This window comes from Pleurodeles waltl, chromosome 2_1, assembly GCF_031143425.1.
Source record: "Pleurodeles waltl isolate 20211129_DDA chromosome 2_1, aPleWal1.hap1.20221129, whole genome shotgun sequence".
Taxonomy (NCBI): Eukaryota; Metazoa; Chordata; class Amphibia; order Caudata; family Salamandridae; genus Pleurodeles; species Pleurodeles waltl.
The window spans coordinates 566,931,725-566,955,630 of NC_090438.1; the positions used below are offsets into that span (position 1 = coordinate 566,931,725).

Here is a 23,906-nt window from a genome sequence, read left to right on the forward strand (position 1 = left end):
AGGGGAGTATAAGGCCTTGTGACTTGCTTGGCTCTCACTAGGTACTTTTACCCAGAAGGCCTCGCAAAAGTTAAACTTTAGTTTTAAAAACAAAAACATTTTCCTCACATTTCTTTAACGGAAAGTTCTAGACTCTCAAAGGAGCCACATATGTCCTGCCACCCTGAGCTTCCACTTGTCATCCAATAAGAAAAGTACCCAACTTGTGCGGGTGGGCTACGAGACAACAACCCAAAAGGCCCTAATGCGCTATGTTGAGAAATAAGCAATTGGGGTAGCTGCAGTATTTGGGTCTATGCTGTGGCACCACCCATGCAAACCTATGAACAACAGGCAATTTTGAAAAGTTGACAACCATGGGATTCCAGGGTGGGGTGCCTTGTGTAGATCGCACAAGATTTTCTTACCAACAGTGCCCTACAAACTTGCAACTGTGCTTCAAATCACACAATCCGAAAATGATTGTGACGAAAACTTCCCGAATCTGCAAGAATCCACAAAGTTCCTACCACCAAGCATTACCCCACTTGTGCCGATAAAAACGCTCTGCCACATGTGCGGCTTGGACTAGTGCCCAAAACAGAAATGGATCAAACCAAGGTCAATGGGAGGTCTTGTGAGGGGACTAACATTTTTGATGGGGCTAGGGGGAGCCAAGCCCTTGCCTAAGGGGCCACTCCCCCAATTCCATGGTGTCTTGTGGGTGGAACCCTGCTTGGGGATTGTTCTCCTGTGGCGATCCTCAAACAGGAATCCAGTGGGCAGAGATAGCATTGGAAAGGGGAGACTCTCCCCTCTCCAATGAGACCTCTTTGCATTCTGAGTGCTGATCGTCATTATCAAAAAATGTTTTACAAGCTCAGGAAGCTCTTCCCGAGCAGCTCAATCAAAATTCTAAAAGTAGAAAATCCTCTAGTGAAAAGCAGTTGCTGGACATGGTAATCTGGGAAATAGAGAGGAATATCTACATTGGCTTGATTATAGTTTAAAATTTAATGTAATAAGTGTTATAATTGTCATGCAATTAATATAAATGCAAAATAAGTGACTGTATAAATGCAAGCTGTATAAAAATTAAGTTTAACTTACCATCAGCCCAACATTTTTTCTTATATACATCTTCAACTGTATCGGCAATTCTCTTACTAAAGTTCTGGATTTTTTCCTGCACCACATGTGAATGCTCCTTCGATGCAAGATGATCCTTAGCAATGAGTTCAATGGTCTGCATTACATCATTTCTTTGTTGTAGAAATGGGTCCACTTTAAGTTTAAAAAAAGTAAGGTATCTATGGTAGGCATTTGTCTTTGTTTTATGTTCATCCATAGCAATGTGGTCAAAGTAAGACATGCTACTTTCCAGTGGATTTAAGTCATGTAACATTTCCACATCAGTGCTTGTAGGTGTCATAATTCCATGACCATCCATTTCTAGTTCCCTAGATTGGCTGAAGTAATTTTGAGGGTTGTGCTGAAATTTTACTCCACAAATGTCACACTGTGTTTGGTCAACATCAGCTTTTCTAAAGTTGGAAGGTACTAACTTGCCATCCTCATTGCCTGGACGTTCTAATTTTGAAAGCCATGCTCTCTTCTTTAACTTCATGCAAAAGTAGACAATAAGAAAAATGTGTCCCAATTTCCGTAAAACACATGCTTTCTGTTGCACTTGAGAGGCAATTGCTGCTAACAGATCTTCTTTCTCTTCTGTATACGAGTATTTTTCATGTTCCATATAAGGTTCCTCAAACGACTCTAGAGGCTCCAGATGACTTTCATCCAGTTGTTGAATCTTCTCAAAGAAGATGCCCCTTACAGCACCTTTGCCATAGTTAGAATCCCACCTCCAGTGGCACTCAACCAAATGCTCATCATCTCGGAAAATTAGGAGATTCTGAAGACTATCGACAATTTCTTCTATATCTGTAGCAATGGTTACTCTTTCTACAACCTCAACCAACCTTTCAGGGACCTTGGAAGAGAATTTCTCTTTCATATTAATGAGTTTCGCCTTTATTTCCTGAAAAATATTACGTAGGAGGGGTTTCACTCGATTTTCAAAAACTCCACCAATATTCACTAACATTGTTAAGCACAACACAACTGCCCGCTCAGCTTCACCAGAGATAATAAAATCTGGTTCGTTAAAAGCATCCAAAATAACATTGAATGACTGATCTACGTCCCCACACAATACTCTTGCAAGGTAAAAAAGATGATATCTGAACTCTTTTATTGCATTGGTTACATCCTTTGGGATGTACTCCCATAAAATAGAAAATGTATCTTTGATCAACATTTTTCTGTTTTTTCTACTAAACATAAACTCCCAAAAATGAAGAAGAGCGATGTAACTCTTTGGTAAATAAACAAAGAGTTTCTTCTGAAGGCGCATTAGGACTGCACAACAGACAACAAATTGGAATTCAAGTAGCATAACTGTATTTCCAATACCAGGGACAAGCCTTTTCTTGATTATCACATTCATAAATCTAAAAAAATATCGTTTACAGTTTTCTGGGTTTTTGTCAACATACAACTGGTCTATACAACTTTGAAGAAGCCTCATGAAGCACATATGTGCGTTGTCTCCCTTTTGGTGGTCTGGTAACAACATCCCAAATCTACCATCTATTCTTTTTCCCTCTCCTGAGTTAAATTCTTTGTTATAGTACCGTTCCTCACGCACAAAGAAGCTTTCAAGTTCTTCAGGATATTGGGAGGACAAAATGAACACATGCATTGCTTCCAACCACAAATCAGTTGATTCTCTTCGTGTTCGAACATTTTCAATCTTAAATCTGAAATTGATGTAGTCATTCAACACCTTCTTACAAGGTTTAGAGAACTGGTTTTTGAAATCTAAAAGTTCTTTGCATACTGGAATGTTTTCCGAAAGTATTCTCTGGTGGAAATGTTTAGGGAAGAAGGAATCAAGAAGAGATTTGCAAAACAAATACTTATCTGCTGGTAAAATATTAGTTATTTCTTTATCTTCATTCAACAGTTCTTCTGGAAACAGATCTATGGCTTGCAATAACAGTCCATTGATAGTTGCTAAGCGTACCTTGCGCTGTAAAATAGACTTCGCTTCATGCCTTAGTAGAGGTCGATGAAAATCTTTGCATTTTTCATTGCAATCAAGACCTACCAAAAAGTTTGGGCAAACATCAGAATACTCCTGCCCCAATACTTTTTGAGCAATGCAACACATTCGCATTAGGAGGTGTTTCCTCAGCAAAACTGTCACATCTGCTATGTCTAGGGAATAACCGCTACCTTTCTTTTTCCTTCTACTGATATCGGTGTCAGCACTGGACAACATCTGTAAAATTCTTGCACCCTCATTCAAAGGAATCAGGCACTGGTTATGATCCAATTGTAAAATCCCAAAAAATTCAAAACACATTTTGACCATTTCTTTCTCAGCATTGTTGCCCGCCTTCAGAAGTGCTTTACTTAAATTTACAAGCATGTCTAAACCGGGTGATGCCATCGTTAACAGAACTGAGCTTTCAGCCTCACACTGGCTGTATTCAAAAAGAGCTTCAACCATGCCAGCATTGTGACCAGCACGATTAAATTTATAAAATGCATCTTTGAGTAGCGAACAATCCTTTTTCAACATTCCTTTAATAAGTGTTGCTTCTGCATAGCCGGATAATTGTCTTTGCCAACATAGCTCCAGAACTTCCTCAAGAATGCTTTCAACATTGTCTATTGTCTTATAACCTGTCAGGCTACAACGAGCAGCTGCCAACAAGCATGAGACTTGAAAGTCTGTTTTAGTAGTGAGGTTAGCTGCTTCTAAGAGCTCTCCATGTTGCCGCATCATCATGGCAGCTTCTTCGTCCCTTCCTTTACTCTTCATGAGATCTGCAGCTTGGGTAAAGCGTTTGTGAGATTTTAGGAAGATCAACTGATCCTCGGTATCCAGCTTTGTTAGAACTTCATTCATCCTTGCTAGTTTGCTTGCACTCAAATATTCAGCTGCAGCTTCTAAATAAAACTGGTTTGTAGTGTAGGACAGTTTGGACTCTGGGTGTAATTCCCGATATCTATGGGGGGGGGAGATAAAAAAAGGCTCTCAATTTCAGTTTATCATTGAAATTAACCTGAAAATCTAAGCCAATGAAACACAATAAGCACATGTAGTACCACAACTGGAATAAACAATAATATGATATAAAATTATTTAAAATGGTTCAAGCATGAGCGTGGCACTGTAAAATCATTGATTAAACAATACACTGAGCATTAGTTGCAAACATAAGGGCTTGGGTTTTCACAACAGTGTGAATTGCTATAGGAATCATCGATGCATGTTTACAGATTCAAGCTGAATATTCTTTTTTGGTAAGACACAGCCTGTAACAGAAAAGGTTGGCCAGATTGAAATGTCAGGTAGAACTTTATTTGCAACAAGCACACATAGTACTACTTGTAACAACAGTTAGCAGTGTAGGTTCGCTCAGCCAGATTTCAGAATATTGTTTCTATAAGAAGTGACATTCCGGGGCTTGCCAGTACTACGGATAGTATGTAAAAACACACATATGGGCCAAACACATATTGCAGCCACGACTCTTGCAAAGGTAGGGTCCTATAATTAAGCTCACCAACCACTATGCATCAGTTTCATTTAAAAGTTTCAAATTCAATAACCTACACCTCTTAAACTGTTGAGTGGGTCACATATGATGTTGAAGAACAAGTTACTTACCTTTGGTACAGCCTCATTCTAGATGCAAATTCCTTCCCTTTGAATTTCCCCCAGGCATTAGCTTGAGCTGAAGAATTTTCTGAGCAGTTCCCCTGTGTGTCGTTAGGTGGCGTTCATAGGCTCTGAATCCGTCTTCGCCCTCGTCGGAAATTACATTGGGGGTCCTTTGTAGGCACCACCCAGACACGCTGATGTCCGTTTCTTTTCATGATTGTGCATCAAAACTAAGGACCTGAAAGGGCAGTCCCTGTCTCTAGAAATCAGTTTGCAGGGCGGGGAAGATGGGTGGGTGGGTAAGTAATCTGCAACTAGAATATGTCTCAACCAGATAAGGCATCAGAGAAGGTATGTAACTTGCTCATCTGATTGAGACATCTAGCTGCAGATTCCTTTCCTTTGAATAGATAGCCAAGCAATACCATTTGCATAGATGGGTGTGGGAACCAAGATCATATTAAAAAGTTCTGCAGGATCAAACGAGCAAAGTACCTGTCCCTACAGACCTGACTGTCCAGGCCGTAGTGTTTGCTAAATGTGTGTGGAGAAGCCCACGCTGCCACCTGACAGATGTCAAGGACTGCAGCTCCATGTGATAACACAGTGGTTGCAGCTGTAGCTCGAGTAGAATGAGCATGCAAACCTTCAGGTGGTTGCTTTTTTGGCCAGTGCGTATCAGATCTTAATGCAAAGTATGACCCACTGGGAGATGGTTCACTTCTACACTCCCCGACCTTTCTTCGCACCCACATAATCGATGAAGAGTTGATCATGCATCCAGAACTCTTTTGTACGATCAAGGTAGAATGCCAACTTGCTTTATGCATTCAGGAGGTGGAGTTTCTCCTCTTCTTTAGAATTATGTGCCTAAAAGGTGATGGATTGGCCTACATGAAAGGGCGCAACCACTTTTAGTAGAAAGGAGGCCCTAGTTGTAGGAGGCTGTCTCAGTTTATGGTGTACTCCTATGCTGTAGCATCCTATACTGAGTGCAGGCAACCCTTAGTGATAGTGTTTAGATGTCCAGATAGCGAACGCTCAATAGGGGTAGCTGAGGTGAACAGCTGAAGCCTATCCAGGAGGAATGTAACACACTTGGAATACCACAGCAGTTACACAGTAACTCCCACACAAGAGTTGCAAAAATAAAGGATTCTTTATTACAGGACTAGATACTAACCTAGCATTGGTATATATCCCTTTGGAGATATCTACACACAATATATACACCAAAGAATAAGTAGAAATAGCATGAAGTGTACAGGGCCCTAAGAGGTGGACAAACCATATACTACGTAAGTGGAATGTTAAATAGTGAACACAACCACAGTAAATGTAGTAGTTAGCTAGGGAAGAACAAAAACACCAGAGGTAAGCACAGCAAGTGTCCCCAGCGACCGGGTGCAGAATAGTTAACTACCCGATCGTCCCAAAGACTGAAGTCGTGGTTGGAATTCATGAGTTTCAAGAGCCTTCCAGTGGACGCTGAGGAAACCGAAAGACAGGAGGAAGGTTGGAGAGTGTCCGCACCCAAAAATACCCAGAAGACAGGAGTACCTACACCAGGGGACCCAGAAGCATTGGGGTGAAAGGACGTCAGAAAACCTTGCTGAAGTCAATGGAGGTGTCGGTTGAGTGAAAGAAAAATAAAATTAAACATAAAAACTTGAACCATTGTCTGGGCATTCAGCAATTGCAATTAGAAACTCATTCTAAGGATGCTTTCTGCAACCTCCTTACATTTCTAAAATGACCACTTGAGATAGAACATGAGGTTTTACGTGTCTTGTTAATTATAAGAGCAAGTACTGAGCAGGAACTGCCTTCTCTCCGCTTTGTGCAATATCAAATCATGAAACCTTTGAAGCGGAGAGAGATTATTGGTTATTTGGGGGGGGGGAGGGTTTGTTGTGCACATGTGGGTACTTTGGGCAGGTTGTCTTGGGCTTGTGTCAGGTAAGTAGCTCTTGCTCAGGTGTGATTGGCTTGTGATGTTGTGATGGGCTGTGGGTGTGGGTGGGTATGTCACTTTGCCCTTTCTTTCCTTGTTTAGTAGGTTGCTGTACTTACCGTTGTCGTCTTCGTCGGCGTTCATGGTCACGGAGGTATATGGCAACAAGCAACACTGGCATGATTTCCAACTCTCTCTCCATGTCTTCTTCGGCGTGTTGTGTGAGCCTCCGGTGAGTGTTTCCTTTTATTTGGTTCATTTCCGCTTGACTTTGAGTGGCAGTGGTTCCTGCCCCAGAACTGACGGCGGTTTAGTGCTTCATTATTTGTTGGGTGGGTAGGGCCGTTCTGTCGGCCTGTGGGCGGCTTCTTACGTCACTATCGACACTCCTCTGCTGGCAGTGAGTGTTTTTCAGGCTGTCTGTTTTTCATGTGCTTCATTATTTGGCAGGCCAGCCCGCCAGCCTGTTGGCGGTAGTTAACGCCACCGCCGGCGGTGCAGTCTTTCCCGCCGTGTTCATAATGAGGGCCTATATCTCATTTTGATATAGTATATACAGAGCCAGCTTCCTACAATACTGACATCAGGCAAAAAGTTGGGGTAACTATGCTAGAAAACAGTAGTTTCCTACACTAGTGCAAAGCACCACTTTGTCAGGATAGATGGAAATGTAGGGCAGCTTAAATGACAATGCTTGCAGCTCACTCATATTGTGAGCAGATGTAATTGCTACAAGTAAGGTTATTTTCAAAGTGAGACGCCTCAGAGGACAATTGTGGAGAGGCTTGAAAGGAGCACATCAGAAAGGTCAAAACCAAATTCAAATCCCATTACGGAATAATGAATGGGGATGGGGAAAACATGTGTAAGGCCTTTAAGGAACCTATGTACAATAACGAAGAAGGCTGATCTGTAAACCTCAAAAAAGCAGAAATTACAAATAACCTTTAAGAGTGCCCACAGCAAATCTCTGCTGGGCAAAAGAAAGTATAAACAACAGAGCCTGAGAGAGAGGGGCAGAAAGGGAGTCAACAGACTTGTCTGTGCACCATGCATACATTTCTTCCAACAAGCAGCATATACCATTTTGGTGGAGGGACGCCTGGCTACCAAGATAACGTTACAGACTTTGGGCGGGAGGTCTAAAGCTGTCAACTGCCGCCACTCAATCTCCATGCAGGAAGGCGGAGAGTAGACAGGTTTGAGTGCAGAACCCTTCCCTGCTGCTGCGACAAAAGATCTTCCCAAAGGCAGTCTGACTGGAGGATTGATGGACCTGCCCAACAGCTCGGGATACTAGACACTCCGTGCCCAGTACGCAGCCATAAGGATTAATTGGACCCAGTCTTTCTTGATTTTTGTTTGCTAACTCTGGGCAGAAAAGGTACGGTCGGAAAGGCGTACAGGAGGCCTTAGTTCCACTCAAGATGAAAAACGTCTTTGAGCGATGGCTGCCTTGGAAACTCCAACGCGCAAAACTCCTGACATTGCATGTTCTCTGCAGAAGCAAACAGATCTAACCAAGGCTCTCTCCACTGTTCAAGAGACCTTGTGCCACCTCCGGATGGAGATGCCATTCATGGTCCAGTAGACATTTTCGGCTGACTTTGTGTGCTCTGGCATTCAGAGAGCCTACCAGATGTTGAACCACTAGGGATATGCCCTGCTGTTCCAGCAACGTCCAGAGGAACAGAGTCTCTTGACAAAGGGTCCACCACCCCACCCAGCTCTGCTTGTTGCAGTACGACATAGCAGTGGTGTTGTCTGTGAACATCTGCATCACCTTCCCCTTGACAGAGGGAAGAAATGCTTTCAATGCTAATTGGATCGCACAGAGCACCAACAAGTTGATGTGGAGTCCGGACTCCGCTGGAGACCGATGCCTCTCATCTCCACCTCTCCCAGATGGCTATGCCATCCCAGGAATGACGCATTTGGCACTACTGTCAGATGTGGTTGAGGAAGGGAAAGGGATCTTCCTCTTCTAGGAAACTGGTCCTTTCTTTGCAGTACCCCCCACTTTTTGCCTGATACCTGATGTTAACTTGACTGAGTGTGTGCTGGGATCCTGCTAACTGGGCCCCAGCACCAGTGTTCTTTCCCAGAACTGTATTATTGTTTCCATAATTGGCACACCCCTAGCGCACCGCTAAGTCCATTGTAAAAGGTATTAGTGGTACCAAGGGCTCTATGAACAGGTCTGTAAGTGGTGCAGCATGTATTGTGCCAACCTAAGGGACCCCTCACCAAACACATGCACACTGCCATTGCAGATTGTGTATGCTGGTGGGGAGAGAAAAAGGTAAAGTCGACATGGCATTCCTCTCAGGGTACCATGCCCACAAACCACTGCCTGTGGCATAGGTAAGTCACCCCTCTAGCAGGCCTTACAGCCCTAGGGCAGGGTGCTCTTTATCACAGGTGAGGGCATAACTACATGAGCAATATGCCCCTACAGTCTCTAAGTCCATTCTTAGACATTGTAAGTGTATTGTGGGCATATTAATTACTTGGGCTGGGAGTTTGTCATTACAAGCTCCACAGCTCCATGATGGCTTCACTGAAGTCTGGGAAGTTTGGTATCAAACTTCTCAGCACAGTAAACCCACACTGACACCAATGTTGGATTTATTGTAAAATGCACACAGAAGGCATCTTAGAAATGTCCCCTGTATTTTACCCAGCCCTATAGAGCAGGGCTGACCAGTCTGTGCAGCCTGCCACTAACAGACAAGTTTCTGACCCATAGCCTGCAATGGGTGGAGGTGCTTCACAGCTCCCCCCTGCAGGAACTGTAACACTTGGCAGTGAGCCTCAAAGGCTCGGGGCTCCTGTTACAGTGCCCCAGGGCACTTCAGCTAGATGCCCACCCCCCAGACCAAGGTCTACTTTTGGCAGCAGGTCCATTGAGAAAATTAGGTAAAACAGGGAGGAGTGACCACTGCAGCTAGTCCAGAGCTGAAGTGACCCCCTCCTTGCAGAATCCTTCATCTTGTTTTAGAGGATAGGGAACAATAGGGTTATGAATGCACCCCCTCCCAAAAGGGAGTGGGCAAGGGAAGGGTGTAGCCACCCGCAGGGACAGGAGCCATTGGCTACTGCTCTCTGACCCTTATAATGCCCCTAAATTTAGAGGCTCCCCTGAACCTTACTCACCAGATTCCTAGCAACCGCAAGAAGAAAGAAGAAGGGCTGCTAAGCCTACCACAGCAGTGAAGACTCCAGACGACAACTGACTTGGCACCAGCCCTACCGGCCTGTCTCCAGCTTCAAAGACCCCTACTCCAAGAAGGCAACGCATCCGGCATGACCAGCGACCTCTACAAACCCCCAAAGGACTGCCTGCCCAGCAGAGAACCAAGAACTCCCGAGGACAGCAGCCCTGTCCAGAAGAAATTTCAAAATGGACCCCAGAACTAACCAAGAAACCGCAAGCCCTGTCCACTCTGCACCCAACTATTCTGACCTAAAATCCATCTTAGCTTGACCCCTTCTAGCCACCACCAAGACACCTGCAGCCTGAACCCAGAAGGCACACCTGACCGCAACAAGATTCAACAAAGATTCCAGATGCCTAAAGGTACCCCTGCATCCGCAGCCCTCTGGCCTTGGGGAATCCGACCGATGGTCCAGCAACACCCAGTGGAGGCACAGGATTCCACCGCAAACCCAACGCCAACTTTGACCTCAGCACCCAGCCGGCCCAGTTTTGCGATTGTGGTGCACTTTGGGGTCAACTTGAACTTTGACCTGGGGACATCCTAACCCCTGAAGACTGGAATCTTAAGTCACGTACTTACCTGTTAAATGTGCTAATACTTTTCCCACCCTAGGAATCTACTGACTCCTATGAAAAACTGCACTGTCACTGAAAAATGTACTTAATTGTAAACTGCTTTATCTGCAAAGCTCAAACAAAGTGCATTTGATACATATTCTTCATACTTACAACTGTACTTAACTGCAACAAAGATCCTTTGGTTCTCGTAAAAAGGTAACAACACATGTTTTTGCTATATAATAACAATTGGTCTGGAGTTAGTCATTGAGTGTGTGCCTCATTTCTTGACTGTGTGTGTACAACAAATGCTTTACACTACCCTCTGATAAGGCTAACTTGCCTCTGTTAAGCCTCTGGAAAGCCCTGGACTCTGTGCACACTAGACCTCATTTTGGTATGGCATATACAGAGCCAGCTTCCTACACCGCTGGCCCAATTGCACTTTGTTAACCATCACTGCAGATCTTGCTCAGTTCCCTCTGAGATCTGGACCTTGATGAAGATAGTCTCCTGATGCTGCGTCCACTGTAACATCAGGTCCCACTGCAGAGCCTGCATATGCCATATGTCACCAGCAGGACGCAGAAGGGCATGAGGCCCAGCAGCCTCAGTAATTCTCACTCAAATCTAGGATAGAGGCTAAAACACTGGTATCATAGCCTGAATATCTCGCTGCTTGAGAGGGTAAGCCAGAAACTGCACTGTGTCCAGAATAGCGTAGATGAAAGGGAGCATCTAAGAGGGAGTCAGGTGTGACTATGACAAGTTTATAGTGAACCCCAGTGAATGCAGGAGGTCCGCCGTAGCCTGGAGGTGGGAGACAACAGCCTGGGATGAGTCTTCCTTCAACAGCCAGTCATCGAGATTGGGGAAGCCTGAAACCCCTGATCTGTGCAAATGAGCTGCAACCACCACCACCACCTTGGTGAACACCCGAGGGGCGCTGGTAAAACCAAAGGGGATCACAGTGAACTGTAAGTGCTTGTGTATTACTGCGAACCACAAGAAACGTCAGTGGGCAGACAGGAAGGGAATATGAAAATATGCGTCCTTCAAGTTCAACGCTACCATCCAGCATCCTGGGTCCTAATCCAGAGTGAGCATCTGAACTACTTCTTGAGGAAGAGATTGAGGGATCGAAGATCTAGGATAGGGTGGAGGCCCTTGTCCTTTCTGGGCACCAGAAAGTAGTGGAAATAGCAACCATGACCTACTTCTGGCACCGGAACCCTCTCTATGTCTTCCTTGGCCGACAGAGCGCTAACTCCATCGCGGAGAAGGAATAAATGATTGTCTGTCATCCAATCGTATGGTGGCATGGATGGACGGGGTAGTCTCAAAGGGGAGGAAGTAGCCCCTTCGGACTAGCTGCAAAACCTACCTGTCTGATGTGATGGATTGCCAGCGGTACAGGTGATGGATATTCCTGGCTCTGACTGGCCCTTGGTAGGGAGTCTGATTAGGAAGTCTTAGAGGCTGCTGGGGGTGGGGGTGTTGCACTGGCCAGACCGCTGGCTTCCAGATCCACAAGGTCAGTGTATCTCACGCCCTCGGCTGGGCAGCATGCATGGCAACGTGGCTGGTTGGGAACAGACAGAGTTGGAGGCCCCTTCTATAGCCACCAAAGGGGCTAAAGGCAGACTGGGGAGACGAGGGACTGACACGAGACCCAAGGACCTGGCTGTAGCACAAGAGTCCTTGAAGCGCCCAAGAGCCAAGTCTGCCTTGTCTCCAAAGAGTCGGATGCCATCAAAGTAGCCTGAAAAGCCAGATATCCTCAACCAGGCGTGGCACCTCGAGGCCACTGTAGACAAAACTGCTATGCCCACTGAGTTGATTGTGTCCATTTTCCAACGTCTAGTGAACTTTGCTGCGTCTCTTCCATCGGCAACTGCCTGAGAGAGTACAGCCCAGGCCTCCTTTAGGACATATGGCAGCTCTTGCAAAACCGTATCTTACAGCGTGTGGGAATAACAGCCCAAAAGGCATGATGTGTTCACAGACCACAATGCTAGGCTGGGAGGAAGCAAAAAATCTTCTCGAGTGTGTCCAACCTTTTGAATTCCCTATCGGGTGGCGCGGAGGTGAACGCATACTGGGAAGTAGAGGATTAGATGGGCAAGTTCTCAGGGATGGGGTGTTGAGTCAGAAAGCTTAGGACCCCCGAAGCAGGGCAACTGCAGCAGGCAATTGGCCTGTTCACAGGACTGGGTACCCAGTAGGACATCAGTAAGGGCTTCAAAGAAGGGGAGTATTGACTCAGAAGAGGAAACCTCAGGCTGAAGCACCTCTGTCAGGAGGTTAGTCCTGACTGCCACTGAAGGCAACTCGAGGTCCAAGAGACCTCAGCTGCTCTTCTCACCACCACTGATTAGGAGGCCCCCTCCTCCTCAGTCACAGCAGGAGGACAAAGCATGCCAGTATCTGGAGAAGTATCCAGCCCACTGGCCTCAACAAAGTCTGAACACCTGTCCATACGGTCTTGGAGTTGGCATTCTAAAGGGTCCAGAGACCCACCCATTCCTCACAATAACCTAGCCCATAAGAAAGGCGCTCAGGATCTGAGATAGGAGGCAAGGCTCCTGTCTGCATCTGAGTCAGTGGCGAATGATGCTCATCCGGGTCAGTTTCAGCAATGAGAATGGGATGGTGTGGTTGATGCAGGGAGTGTCAGTGAAAGTTGGGGTGGTATGACTGATGACTGTTCGGATCCAGGACTAGATCCATTGATGCCCCCTGGCGCAGAAGATGAAGCTGTTGGCACGAACCCGAAGGAGTCCCTTCTGACTCAGTGAGGCCCAAAGGCACTCCAGCAGAGTCGGGCTGCCAAAAAATGAGGCATATAGCCTCATAAAACTCTCGAAGTTGGACAGGGGTTGCTCTGGGTACAGGAAACGTATGGAGACATGGAGTCGGCGAAGGTTCCTAGGAAGGAGGCCTAGATGCTCTCTCGTCTTGTCGGCCAACGGATGAGGATAAGTCTTCTTAAGGGGACTTAAGGATGGTATCGCAGTCCTTTTAAATACTCGGAACAGTCTATTTATATCTGGTTTAGGAATAATGTTTTGCTGCTTTCCCTGGCTTTATGCGTACTCAGGCTCGGACTTTGCGATATTACAATTCTTTCTTTTTTTTGTATCCACTTAAATTTGGAGAAAATAAACATGGTATCATTTTGATTTTAGCTGGAGCATTATATATGATTTTTGTTTTGGTGAGAGATGCATTTAGTGTCACTTCGAGAATCCTCATATAGGGGACCGATGTGAGGCTGTACCTTTAGGATGGCGGACAAGGAAGGATGTTTAATTGAGTCTTTCCTTTACCTCCGCGGCTTTATAAGAGGAAGCATTTCCAGTATTAAATGTTAGTGCACTCGCGACCGATACTCGCGGCAACAACTTTCTGTATTTGGCATCGCCTCTACACACATCAGGTGAGCTGTTCTACACATGATAATTGGCCACTGAATTCCAGATATACCCCGTTTTTTTCGTTCATATTTAAGCTAACGGCATTAACTTTTGTCCACTAATCACTATCTTTTAGTGTTAGTACAACGGTAAACGCCGTAGCGCCATGAGGGGTCTTTTTGTTATTTTCAGTTAACTGATTTAATCATTACCGTACCCAATGCCGGAACGAGTTTTGTGAGCTGTTCTGTATATGATAATTGCCACTGATTTACGGCTATACCCCGTTCTTTTAGTTTATATTTAAGTAAACACTACTAACTTTTGCCCACTAATCATTATCGTTTAGTGTTAGTACGACGGTAGACGCCATCATGCCATGAGTGATCTTTTTTGTCATTTTTACTTAACTGATTTAACCATTATCGTACCCAATACCGTAATGGATTAATATTCGTGGCCTGATTTTGACAGCGCATATGGCACAAGGCTTTACGTTGGAGCTCGTACTTGATTCATTATACTTTTCATTTGATAGGTTTTGTGTATTGCACAATATGGGTATTCAACTTTTAGGCTGTGACATGAATTATTTTAAATTATGGCATGTCACTCTACTGGAGATATAAGGGATCACGAGAATGATAACAAATATCTGTTTTCAATTTCTGAATCATGTATTATGAGGTGATTTACTATAACTGGTCTCCATTCCCAAGATATTGTGGTGAAGGGTATATGTTAGTTGTAGTTATAAGTTCAATCAGTCATTTTCTACCCACCAGCACACACAAGCTGTGAGGCAGTGTGCATGTGCTGAGTGAGGGATCCCTAGGGTGGCATAAGACATGCTGCAGCCCTTGGAGACCTTCCCTCGCATCAGGGCCCTTGGTACCAGGGGTACCAGTTACAAAGGACTTACCTGAGTGGCAGGGTTGTGCCAATTGTGGAGACAAAGGTACAGTTTAGGGAAAGAAAACTGGTGCTGGGGCTTGGTTAGCATGGTCCCAGCACACTTTCAAATCATAACTTAGCATCAGCAAAGGCAAAAAGTCAGGGAGTAACCATGCCAAGGAGGCATTTCCTTACACAATTCTCCCCCCCCCCCCCCCCCCAAACGAAAGAGGATGAGACTAACCTTTCCCAAGAGAGTCTTCATTTTCTAAGTGGAAGAACCGGGAAAGGCTATCTGCATTGGCATGGGCAGCCCCAGGTCTGTGTTCCACTATAAAGTCCATTCCCTGTAGGGATATGGACCACCTCAGCAGTTTAGGGTTTTCTCCTTTCATTTGCATTAGCCATCTGAGAGGTCTGTGGTCAGTTTGAACTATGAAGTGAGTACCAAAAAGGTATGGTCTCAACTTTTTCAGGGACCAGACCACAGCAAAGGCCTCCCTCTCAATGGCACTCCAACGCTGCTCCCTGGGGAGTAACCTCCTGCTAATAAAAGCAACAGGCTGGTCAAGGCCATCATCATTTGTTTGGGACAGGACTGCTCCTATCCCATGTTCAGAGGCATCTGTCTGCAGAATGAACTGCTTAGAGTAATCTGGAGTTTTCAAAACTGGTGCTGTGCACATTGCTTGCTTCAGGGTGTCAAATGCCGTTTGACAGTCCAAGGTCTAGTTAACTTTCTTGTGCATTTTCTTGGAGGTAAGTTCTGTGAGGGGGGGTCACTATTGATCCATAATCCTTCACAAACCTCCTATAGTAACCAGTCAAGCCAAGGAATGCCCTGACTTGATTGGGTTTTTGGAGCTACCCAGTCCAGAATAGTCTGGATCTTGGGTTGGAGTGGCTGAACTTGGCCTCCACCTACAAGGTATCCCAAGTAAACACAGTACCCTGCCCTTTCTGACATTTAGATGCCTTGATAGAGAGGCCTGCAGCTTGCAGGGCCTTCAAAACCTTCTTCAGCTGGACCAGGTGATCCTGCCAGTTGGAGCTAAAGACAGCAATATCATCAAGATAAGCTGCACTAAAGGACTCCAAGCCAGCAAGGACTTGATTCACCAACCTTTGGAAGGTGGCAGGGGCATTCTTTAAGCCAAAAGGCATCACAGTAAACTGGTAGTGCCCATCCATCAGGTGTAAAGAATGCTGTTTTCTCTTTTGATCCTGGTGCCATTCCTATTTGCCAGTACCCTGCTGTCAAGTCAAAGGTACTCAGGTATTTGGCAGCACACAATTTATCAATTAGCTCATCTGCCATTGGAATGGGGAGAGCATCTGTCTTGGTGACAGAATTAAGCCCTCTGTAGTCCACACAGAACCTCATCTCTCTCTTGCCATCTTTCGTGTGAGGTTTGGGGACCAAGACCACTGGGCTAGCCCAGGGACTGTCAGAGTGCTCAATCACTCCCAACTCCACCATCTTGTGGACTTACACTTTGATGCTTTCCTTAACTTGGTCAGATTGTCTGAATATTTTGTTCTTGACAGGCATGCTGTCTCCTGTGTCCACATCATGGGTACACAGGTGTCTCTGACCAGGGGTTAGGGAAAAGAGCTCAGCAAACTGCTGGAGGACTTGCCTGCAGTCAGCTTGCTGCTGGCCAGAGAGGGTGTCTGAGTACATCACTCCATCTACTGTGCCATCTTTAGGGTCAGTGGAGAGGAGATCAGGGAGAGGTTCACTCTCTGCTTCCTGGTCCTCATCTGTAACCATTAACATGTTTACATCTGCCCTGTCATGGAAGAGTTTTAGGCGGTTAACATGGCTCACCCTCTTGGGGGTCCTGCTAGTGCCTAGGTCTACCAGGTAGGTGACCTGACTCTTTTTCTCTAGCACTGGGTAAAGGCCACTCCATTTGTCCTGAAGTGCCCTGGGTGCCACATGCTCCAGAACCCAGACTTTCTGCCCTGGCTGAAACTCAACCATAGCAGCCTTTTGGTCATACCACATCTTCTGGAGTTGTTGGCTGGCCTCAAGGTTTTTACTAGCCTTTTCCATGTACTCTGCCATCCTTAAACGTAGGCCTAGTACATAATCCACTGTATCTTGCTTAGGCTCATGGAGAGGTCTCTCCCAGCCTTCTTTCACAAGAGCTAGTGGTCCCCTAACAGGATGGCCAAACAGAAGTTCAAAGGGAGAAAACCCTACTCCCTTCTGAGGCACCTCTCTGTAGGCGAAAAGCAGGCATGGAAAGAGGACATCCCATCTCCTTTTGAGTTTTTCAGGGAGCCCCATGATCATGCCCTTCAATGTCTTGTTAAATCTGTCAACAAGACCATTGGTTTGTGGATGGTATGGTGAATTTGTAAGTCACTCCACACTCATTCCACATATGTTTCAGGTAAGCTGACATGAAGCTAGTACCTCTGTCAGAAACCACCTCCTTAGGAAATCCCAATCTGATAAAAATACCAATGAGGGCTTTGGCAGTAGTGGACCTAAGGAGAATTGCTTCAGGGTACCTAGTAGCATGATCCACTACTACTAGGACATACTGATTCCCTGATGCTGTGGGAGGTTCAAGTGGACCCACTATATCCACTCCCACTCTTTCAAAGGGGACCCCCACCACTGGAATTGGAATGAGGGGGGGCTTTGGGTGGCCACCTGTCTTACCACTGGCTTGACAGGTGGCATGGGCTAATAGAAATGGTTGACTAACCTCTCCCATGCCTTGGTTTGTCCCAAATGCCCAGCAAGAGGAATGTCATGGGCTAAGGTCAGAATGAACTCCCTAAACTCCTGAGGCACTACCACTCTCCTAGTGGCACCAGGTTTGGGATCTCTTGACTCAGTATAAAGGAGTCCAGCTTCCCAATAGACCCTGTGTGTTCCACTGACAATTCCTTTTTCTTGTTCAGCAGTTTGCTGTCTTAGGCCTTCAAGAGAGGGACAAGTTTCTTCCCCTTGCACAAATGTTCCCTTGAGGGTCCCCCTGGGCCCAAGAGCTCAACCTGGTAAGGTTCTAACTCCACAGGCTCAGTTCCCTCAGGTGATAGAACTTCTTCCTGAGAAGAGAGGTTCTGTTTCTTTTTCTGTGCTGAAGCTGGTTCCCCAGTCTTCTTTCCTTTTCTCTTGGAAGGTTGGGCCATTATTCCAGACTCCAACACTTTTTCACCCTGAGCTCTGCACTGTGCCCTAGTCTTGACACACACCAGTTCAGGGATACCAAGCATGGCTGCATGGGTTTTGAGTTCTACCTCAGCCCATGCTAAGGACTCCAGATCATTTCCAAGCAGACATTTTACTGGTATAGCAGAAGAGACTACCGCATGTTTCAGGCCAGTGACCCCTCCCCATTCTAAAGTTACCATAGCCACGGGATGTACTTTAGTCTGATTGTCAGCATTGGTGACTGGATACGTTTGTCCAGTCAGGTATTGTCCTGGGGAAACCAGTTTGTCTGTCACCATAGTGACACTGGCACCTGTATCCCTCAGGGCCTCTACTCTATTCCCATTAATAAAGAGATGCTGCCTGTATTTTTGCATGTTAGGCGGCCGAGCAGCTAGTGTGGCTAAGTCCACCCCACCCTCAGAGACTAATGTAGCTTCAGTGTGGACCCTGATTTGCTCTGGGCACACTGTTGATCCCACCTGGAGACTGGATATTCCACTGCTAACTGGAGTAGTAGTTGAAGTGGAACCTTTCTTGGGACAGGCCTTGTCTCCAGTTTGGTGTCCATGCTAACTACAGCTGCGACACCAGGCCTTTTTGGGATCAAAGTTCTTACCGTTGTACCCAAATGAGGATTGTGAAGAGGCTTTGGACCCACCCTCTTGTACAGGTTTTTGGGGCCCTGTAGAAGACTCCTTACTTTTTCCCTTGGATGTCTCAACACTCTTCCCCTGGGGAGTCTTTGTGACCCCTTTCTTTTGGTCACCCCTGTGGAAGTCTTGGTCACCCTTGTCTTGACCCAGTGGTCTGCCTTCTTTCCCAATTCTTGGGGAGAAATTGGACCTAGGTCTACCGGATGCTGTTTATCACTGAAACAATTACTTAAAAGGTGTTCCTTCATAAACAAGTTATACAGCCCTTCATAATCATTTACACCACTGCCATTAATGCAACCATCTAGTGTTTTGACTAAAGTCAACAAAATCAACCCAGGTCTGGCTCGAGGATTGTTGACCCCCCCGAACCTAATCCTGTACTCCTCAGTTGAGAATCCAAAGCCCTCAATCAGGGTAGCCTTCATGAGGTCATAGGATTCTGCATCTTTACCAGAGTGTGAGGAGTCTATCCCTACACTTTCCAGTGAACATTTCCCAAAGGAAAGCACCCCAGTGAGATCTGTTTACTTTTCTGGTTGCACAAGCCCTCTCAAAAGCTGCGAACTATTTGGTGATGTATTCACCATCTTCATATTTTGTTACAATCCCTTTGGGGATTTTTAGCATGTCAGTATTTTCTCTGACCCTATTTAAGTTGCTGCCACCATTGATGGGAGCTAAACCCATCTCTTGCCTTTCCCTCTCTATGGCTAGGAGCTGTCTCTCCAAAGCCAATCTTTTGGCCATCCTGGCTAACAGGAGGTCATCTTCATTGAGGCTGCCCTCAATGCTTCCAGAGTTACTGGACTCCCCTGTGGAAGAACCAGTATCTCTGACTATCACTTGTGGAGTCAGGGTTTGAGGGACCCTGGCCTCCCTAACTAGGACAGGAGGGAGGGAATTATCCTCCAGGTCACTAATTTCCCATCTGTAAGGTTATCCTCAGAGGAGGGGTCTCTTGCAAACTTTGCCAAAAGCTCCTGGAGATTAACTTTGGTAGGGTTTGACCCAGTCTTTATATTTTTTAGCTTACAGAGGGTCCTTAACTCTGACATCCCTAGATGCAGGTAAGGGGTGAGGTTGAGTTCCACCACCATCTCTTCTGTGCTAGACGTTATTTTTCTAAAAGTTGGGATACTTTTTAAGAATCTAAAACTATTTCTAGAACATAATCCAAACTTTTACAAAACTTTTAAACTCTAAAAGAAATGCTAACAGGGACTTACACAAGGCCCTAGCAGGACTTTTAAAAATGTAGAAAAATAGCTCAAATTTAAAAAATCAGTTTCCAATGACAATTTTGGGAATTTAGTTGTGTGATCAGGTATTGGCTGAGTAGTCCAGCAAATGCAAAGTCTTAGACCCCACCGCTGATCCACCAATGTAAGAAGTTGGCTCTCTATATACTATTTCAAAGTAAGAAATAGTGTGCACAGAGTCCAAGGGTTTCCCTTAGAGGTAAGATAGTGGCAAAAGTAGATCATTCTAATGCTCTATTTTGTGGTAGTGAGGTCGAGCAGTAGGCTTATCAGAGGGTAGTGTTAAGCGTTTGTTGTACATACACACGCAATAAATGAGGAACACACACTCAAAGACTTACTCCCGGCCAATAGGTTTTTTATATTGAAAAATACCTTTTCTTAGTTTATTTTAAGAACCACAGGTTCAAGATTTACATTAAACACTTTAAAAGTAAGGTACTTCACTTAGATACTTTAGGAACTTTGAATGAAAACAATATCATGTACAGTCTTTGTAAAAAAATGGCAATAAGCTATTTTCAGAGTGGACACAGTACAAAAATCAACAGTTCCTGGGGGAGGTAAGTAAAGGTTAGATTAGGAGGTAAGTAAAACACTTACAAGTCTCAGTTCTGGGGCATAGGCAGCCCACCGTTGGGGGTTCAAGGCAACCCCAAAGTTATCACACCAGCAGCTCAGGGCCAGTCAGGTGCAGAGGTCAAAGAGGTGCCCAAAACACATAGGTGCCTATGGAGAACAGGGGTGCTCTGGTTCCAGTCTGCCAGCAGGTAAGTACCTGCGTCCCCAGGGGGGTTTTGTAGAGCACTGGGGGACACACACAAGTAGGCACACAAAATACACCCTCAGCGGCACAGGGGCGGCCGGGTGCAGTGTGCAAAGCAGACGTCGGGTTTCAGGTAGGAAACAATGGAGGGACCCTTGCTCCTGCTCTGCAGGCTTGTAGGTCAGCAGTCCTTCTTATTTTTTCAGGTTGCAGGAATCTGATTTCCTGGGATCTGGGGAGCCCCTAAATACTGAATTTAGTGGCGTGTTTAGGTCTGGGAGGGCAGTAGCCAATGGCTACTGTCCTTGAGGGTGGCTACACCCTCTTTGTGCCTCCTCCCCGTGGGGAACGGGGCACATCCCTAATCCTATTGAGGGAATTCTCCAAACTCAAGATGGAGGATTTCTAAAGGCCGGGGTCACCTCAGCTCAGGACACCTTAGGGGCTGTCCTGACTGGTGGGTGACTCCTCCTTGTTTTTCTCATTATCTCCTCCAGCCTTGCCGCCAAAAGTGGGGGCAGTGGCCGGAGGGGCGGGCATCTCCACTAGCTGGGATGCCCTGGGGCGCTGTAACAAAAGGGGTGAGCCTTTGAGGCTCACCGCTAGGTGTTACAGTTCCTGCAGGGGGAGGAGAGAAGCACCTCCACCCAGTACAGGCTTTGTTCTTTGCCACAGAGTGACAAAGGCACTCTCCCCATGAGGCCAGCAACATGTCTGGTGTGTGGCAGGCTGGCAGAAACTGGTCAGCCTACACTAGAAGTCGGGTAGGTATTCAGGGGGCATCTCTAAGATGCCCTCTGGGTGTATGTTACAATAAATTCCATACTGGCATCAGTGTGCATTTATTATGCTGAGAAGTTTGATACCAAACTTCCCAGTTTTCAGTGTAGCCATTATGGAACTGTGGAGTTCGTGTTTGACAAACTCCCAGACCATATACTCTTATCTTATGGCTACCCTGCACTTACAGTGTCTAAGGTTTTGCTTAGACATTGTAGGGGCATAGTGCTCATGCACATATGCCCTCACCTGTGGTATAGTGCACCCTGCCTTAGGGCTGTAAGGCCTGCTAGAGTGGTGACTTACCTATGCCACAGGCAGTTTGAGGTTGGAATGGCACTCTGTGGGGAGTGCCATGTCAACTTAGTCATTTTCTCCCCACCAGCACACACAAGCTGTGAGGCAGTGTGCATGTGCTGAGTGAGGGGTCCCCACAGTGGCATAAGACATGCTGCAGCCCTTAGAGACCTTCCCTGGCATCAGGGCCCTTGGTACCAGGGGTACCAGTTACAAGGGACTTACCTGAGGGCCAGGGTTGTGCCAACTGTGGAGACAAAGGTACAGTTTAGGGAAACACTGGTGCTGGGGCCTGGTTAGCAGGGTCCCAGCACACTTTCAAATCATGACTTAGCATCAGCAAAGGCAAAAAGTCAGGGGGTAACCATGCCAAGGAGGCATTTCCTAACAGTCAGCTTTGAACTCCCACAATGAAAATCTACCATGAAGTAAAAAACAATGAGCTGGCAGTAGGAATTGATGCCAGAGGTTTTCACAAGTTGCCTCCTCAGAAATATGGATTTATTTTTTGTATTAAGGGATTTACCATTTTGTTCATACTGGACACCCTTTTTTTATTAAAATAAGTTTATTACATTTTTCTCCAATACATTTAAACAAGAAAACCAAACATTCCCATCAGAACTATGTTGAGCTCCGCTGTTTGTTTACCATAATTCACCATCAATAGTTTGGTCCTTTCTTAGTCCGTAAGGCAGTTCATCTTTCCACATCACCCCTGTCCTATTCAAGGGGCACACTGCTTTTATTTTTTATGAATTGAGAGGGATTCCCCTGTAGTGCTGCCAGGTTTGCCAATTTTTGTATCCATTTACTCTCGCTCCCTCTTCCACCATACATCTGTTCCTTGGCAAGCATTCACCTGTTTATATCCATGTTCCATTCTTGTATATCTAATGCATCGCATGTCCCCACCTATTGGCTATGCAATCATCAGTCCCACTATCACAAATAATTTTACATATTTTGGTGGATCCTCTTCATTCTTTAAAATAAGCAGGAATATTACTTTCGCAGCGTCCTCAATTTGCACTGGTCACCAAATGCAGACATCCCTTTAATCCCCGCTCAATATTGCTTTATACCCGTAGAGGACCACAGTATATGAAAGAAAGATCCTGCATTTCCACTGCCACGCCCACATTTGTCCATAGCTATTTCCCCCATTTTTTCAGGCATTATTCTGGTATGCCACGATCTGTGTAGTATGCGCAGCTGGATCAACCTAAAACATTTTCTTATTGAAACTTCATGAGGGGCGCTCATCGCTTCCTTCCACTCCTCCTCTTCAAACTCCCTAACATTGGTTTCCCAGGCCATTGTTAATTTTGAGAGAGTGTTTAGGGCATTATAGAGAATGTTTCTATATCCACAATATGGTATTTTTCTACACAAGCAGATCCAATATTCTGTCCTCCATTGAGGTATTTGTACCACCATGCGTGCAAAAAGTACATACCTGATTTGCATGTGTCCTGAAGTGACTCCAGTTATTGTAACAAGACTGCTGGATTTGGGCGGCAGCACCACTAAGCCTGGGGGACTAAGTCTGATCTTACGCCGTGTAACAGCTGTTGGCCTAGCCCTTTCGGCCAGCTAGCAGCACTTCACCAAAGCCCAAGGGTAAAGGTAATTTGTGGCAGCCCTTTGCATGAGAACCCGTGGTGGAACAGATCTTACCCCTTTCTCTCAGTCGCACATCTCATGCAGGCAAAGACAGACAGAAGCAGGACTAGGTTCAATAAGTTTTATTGAATCAACTGTATTCTATATAAAAGGGCATGCACTGCGATTATGAGGAGGATAAAAAATAATAAAAACAGAACAGTGACAAGGAAAGTGAAACATAGGAAAAGTCCCACTATACTGTCATAATAATGGTTCTAGAATCCCTACCTGAACTACTAATATTCTATACAAGAGCATGGCAGTGTAAGCCCTAATCTGCCCATCAGCCCCCTGGAATGAACCCATCCCCCATACCCATGGCTGTAGGTAAAGAAGAGGTCTGTTGGTCTATTGCAAGTCCTCCCACATATGGGCAGAGCAGGCGTCAGATCTCAGCAGAAACTGCAAAGTCGGCATGCAGCATTCAATGGCAATAACTGGAAATCCCCTCTAATGTGAAGGGGGCAATTAGGTGTTTTATATTAAACATTAGATGTTCTCAGAAAGTACCCTGACATGACAACATGTACATTTCGGTGTATA

General features: G+C 45.6%; 1 protein-coding gene across 2 annotated transcripts in view; it reads right to left on the reverse strand.

The window, feature by feature from the left end:
- Positions 1–23,906, reverse strand: part of TRANK1 (tetratricopeptide repeat and ankyrin repeat containing 1) — a 931,136-nt gene that overhangs the window by 151,330 nt on the left and 755,900 nt on the right. For both annotated transcript variants that reach the window (XM_069214995.1, XM_069214985.1), the window contains exon 22: positions 1,090–4,058. In XM_069214995.1, coding sequence (XP_069071096.1) covers positions 1,090–4,058 — 2,969 coding nt within the window. The remainder of the gene's footprint in view (positions 1–1,089; positions 4,059–23,906) is intronic.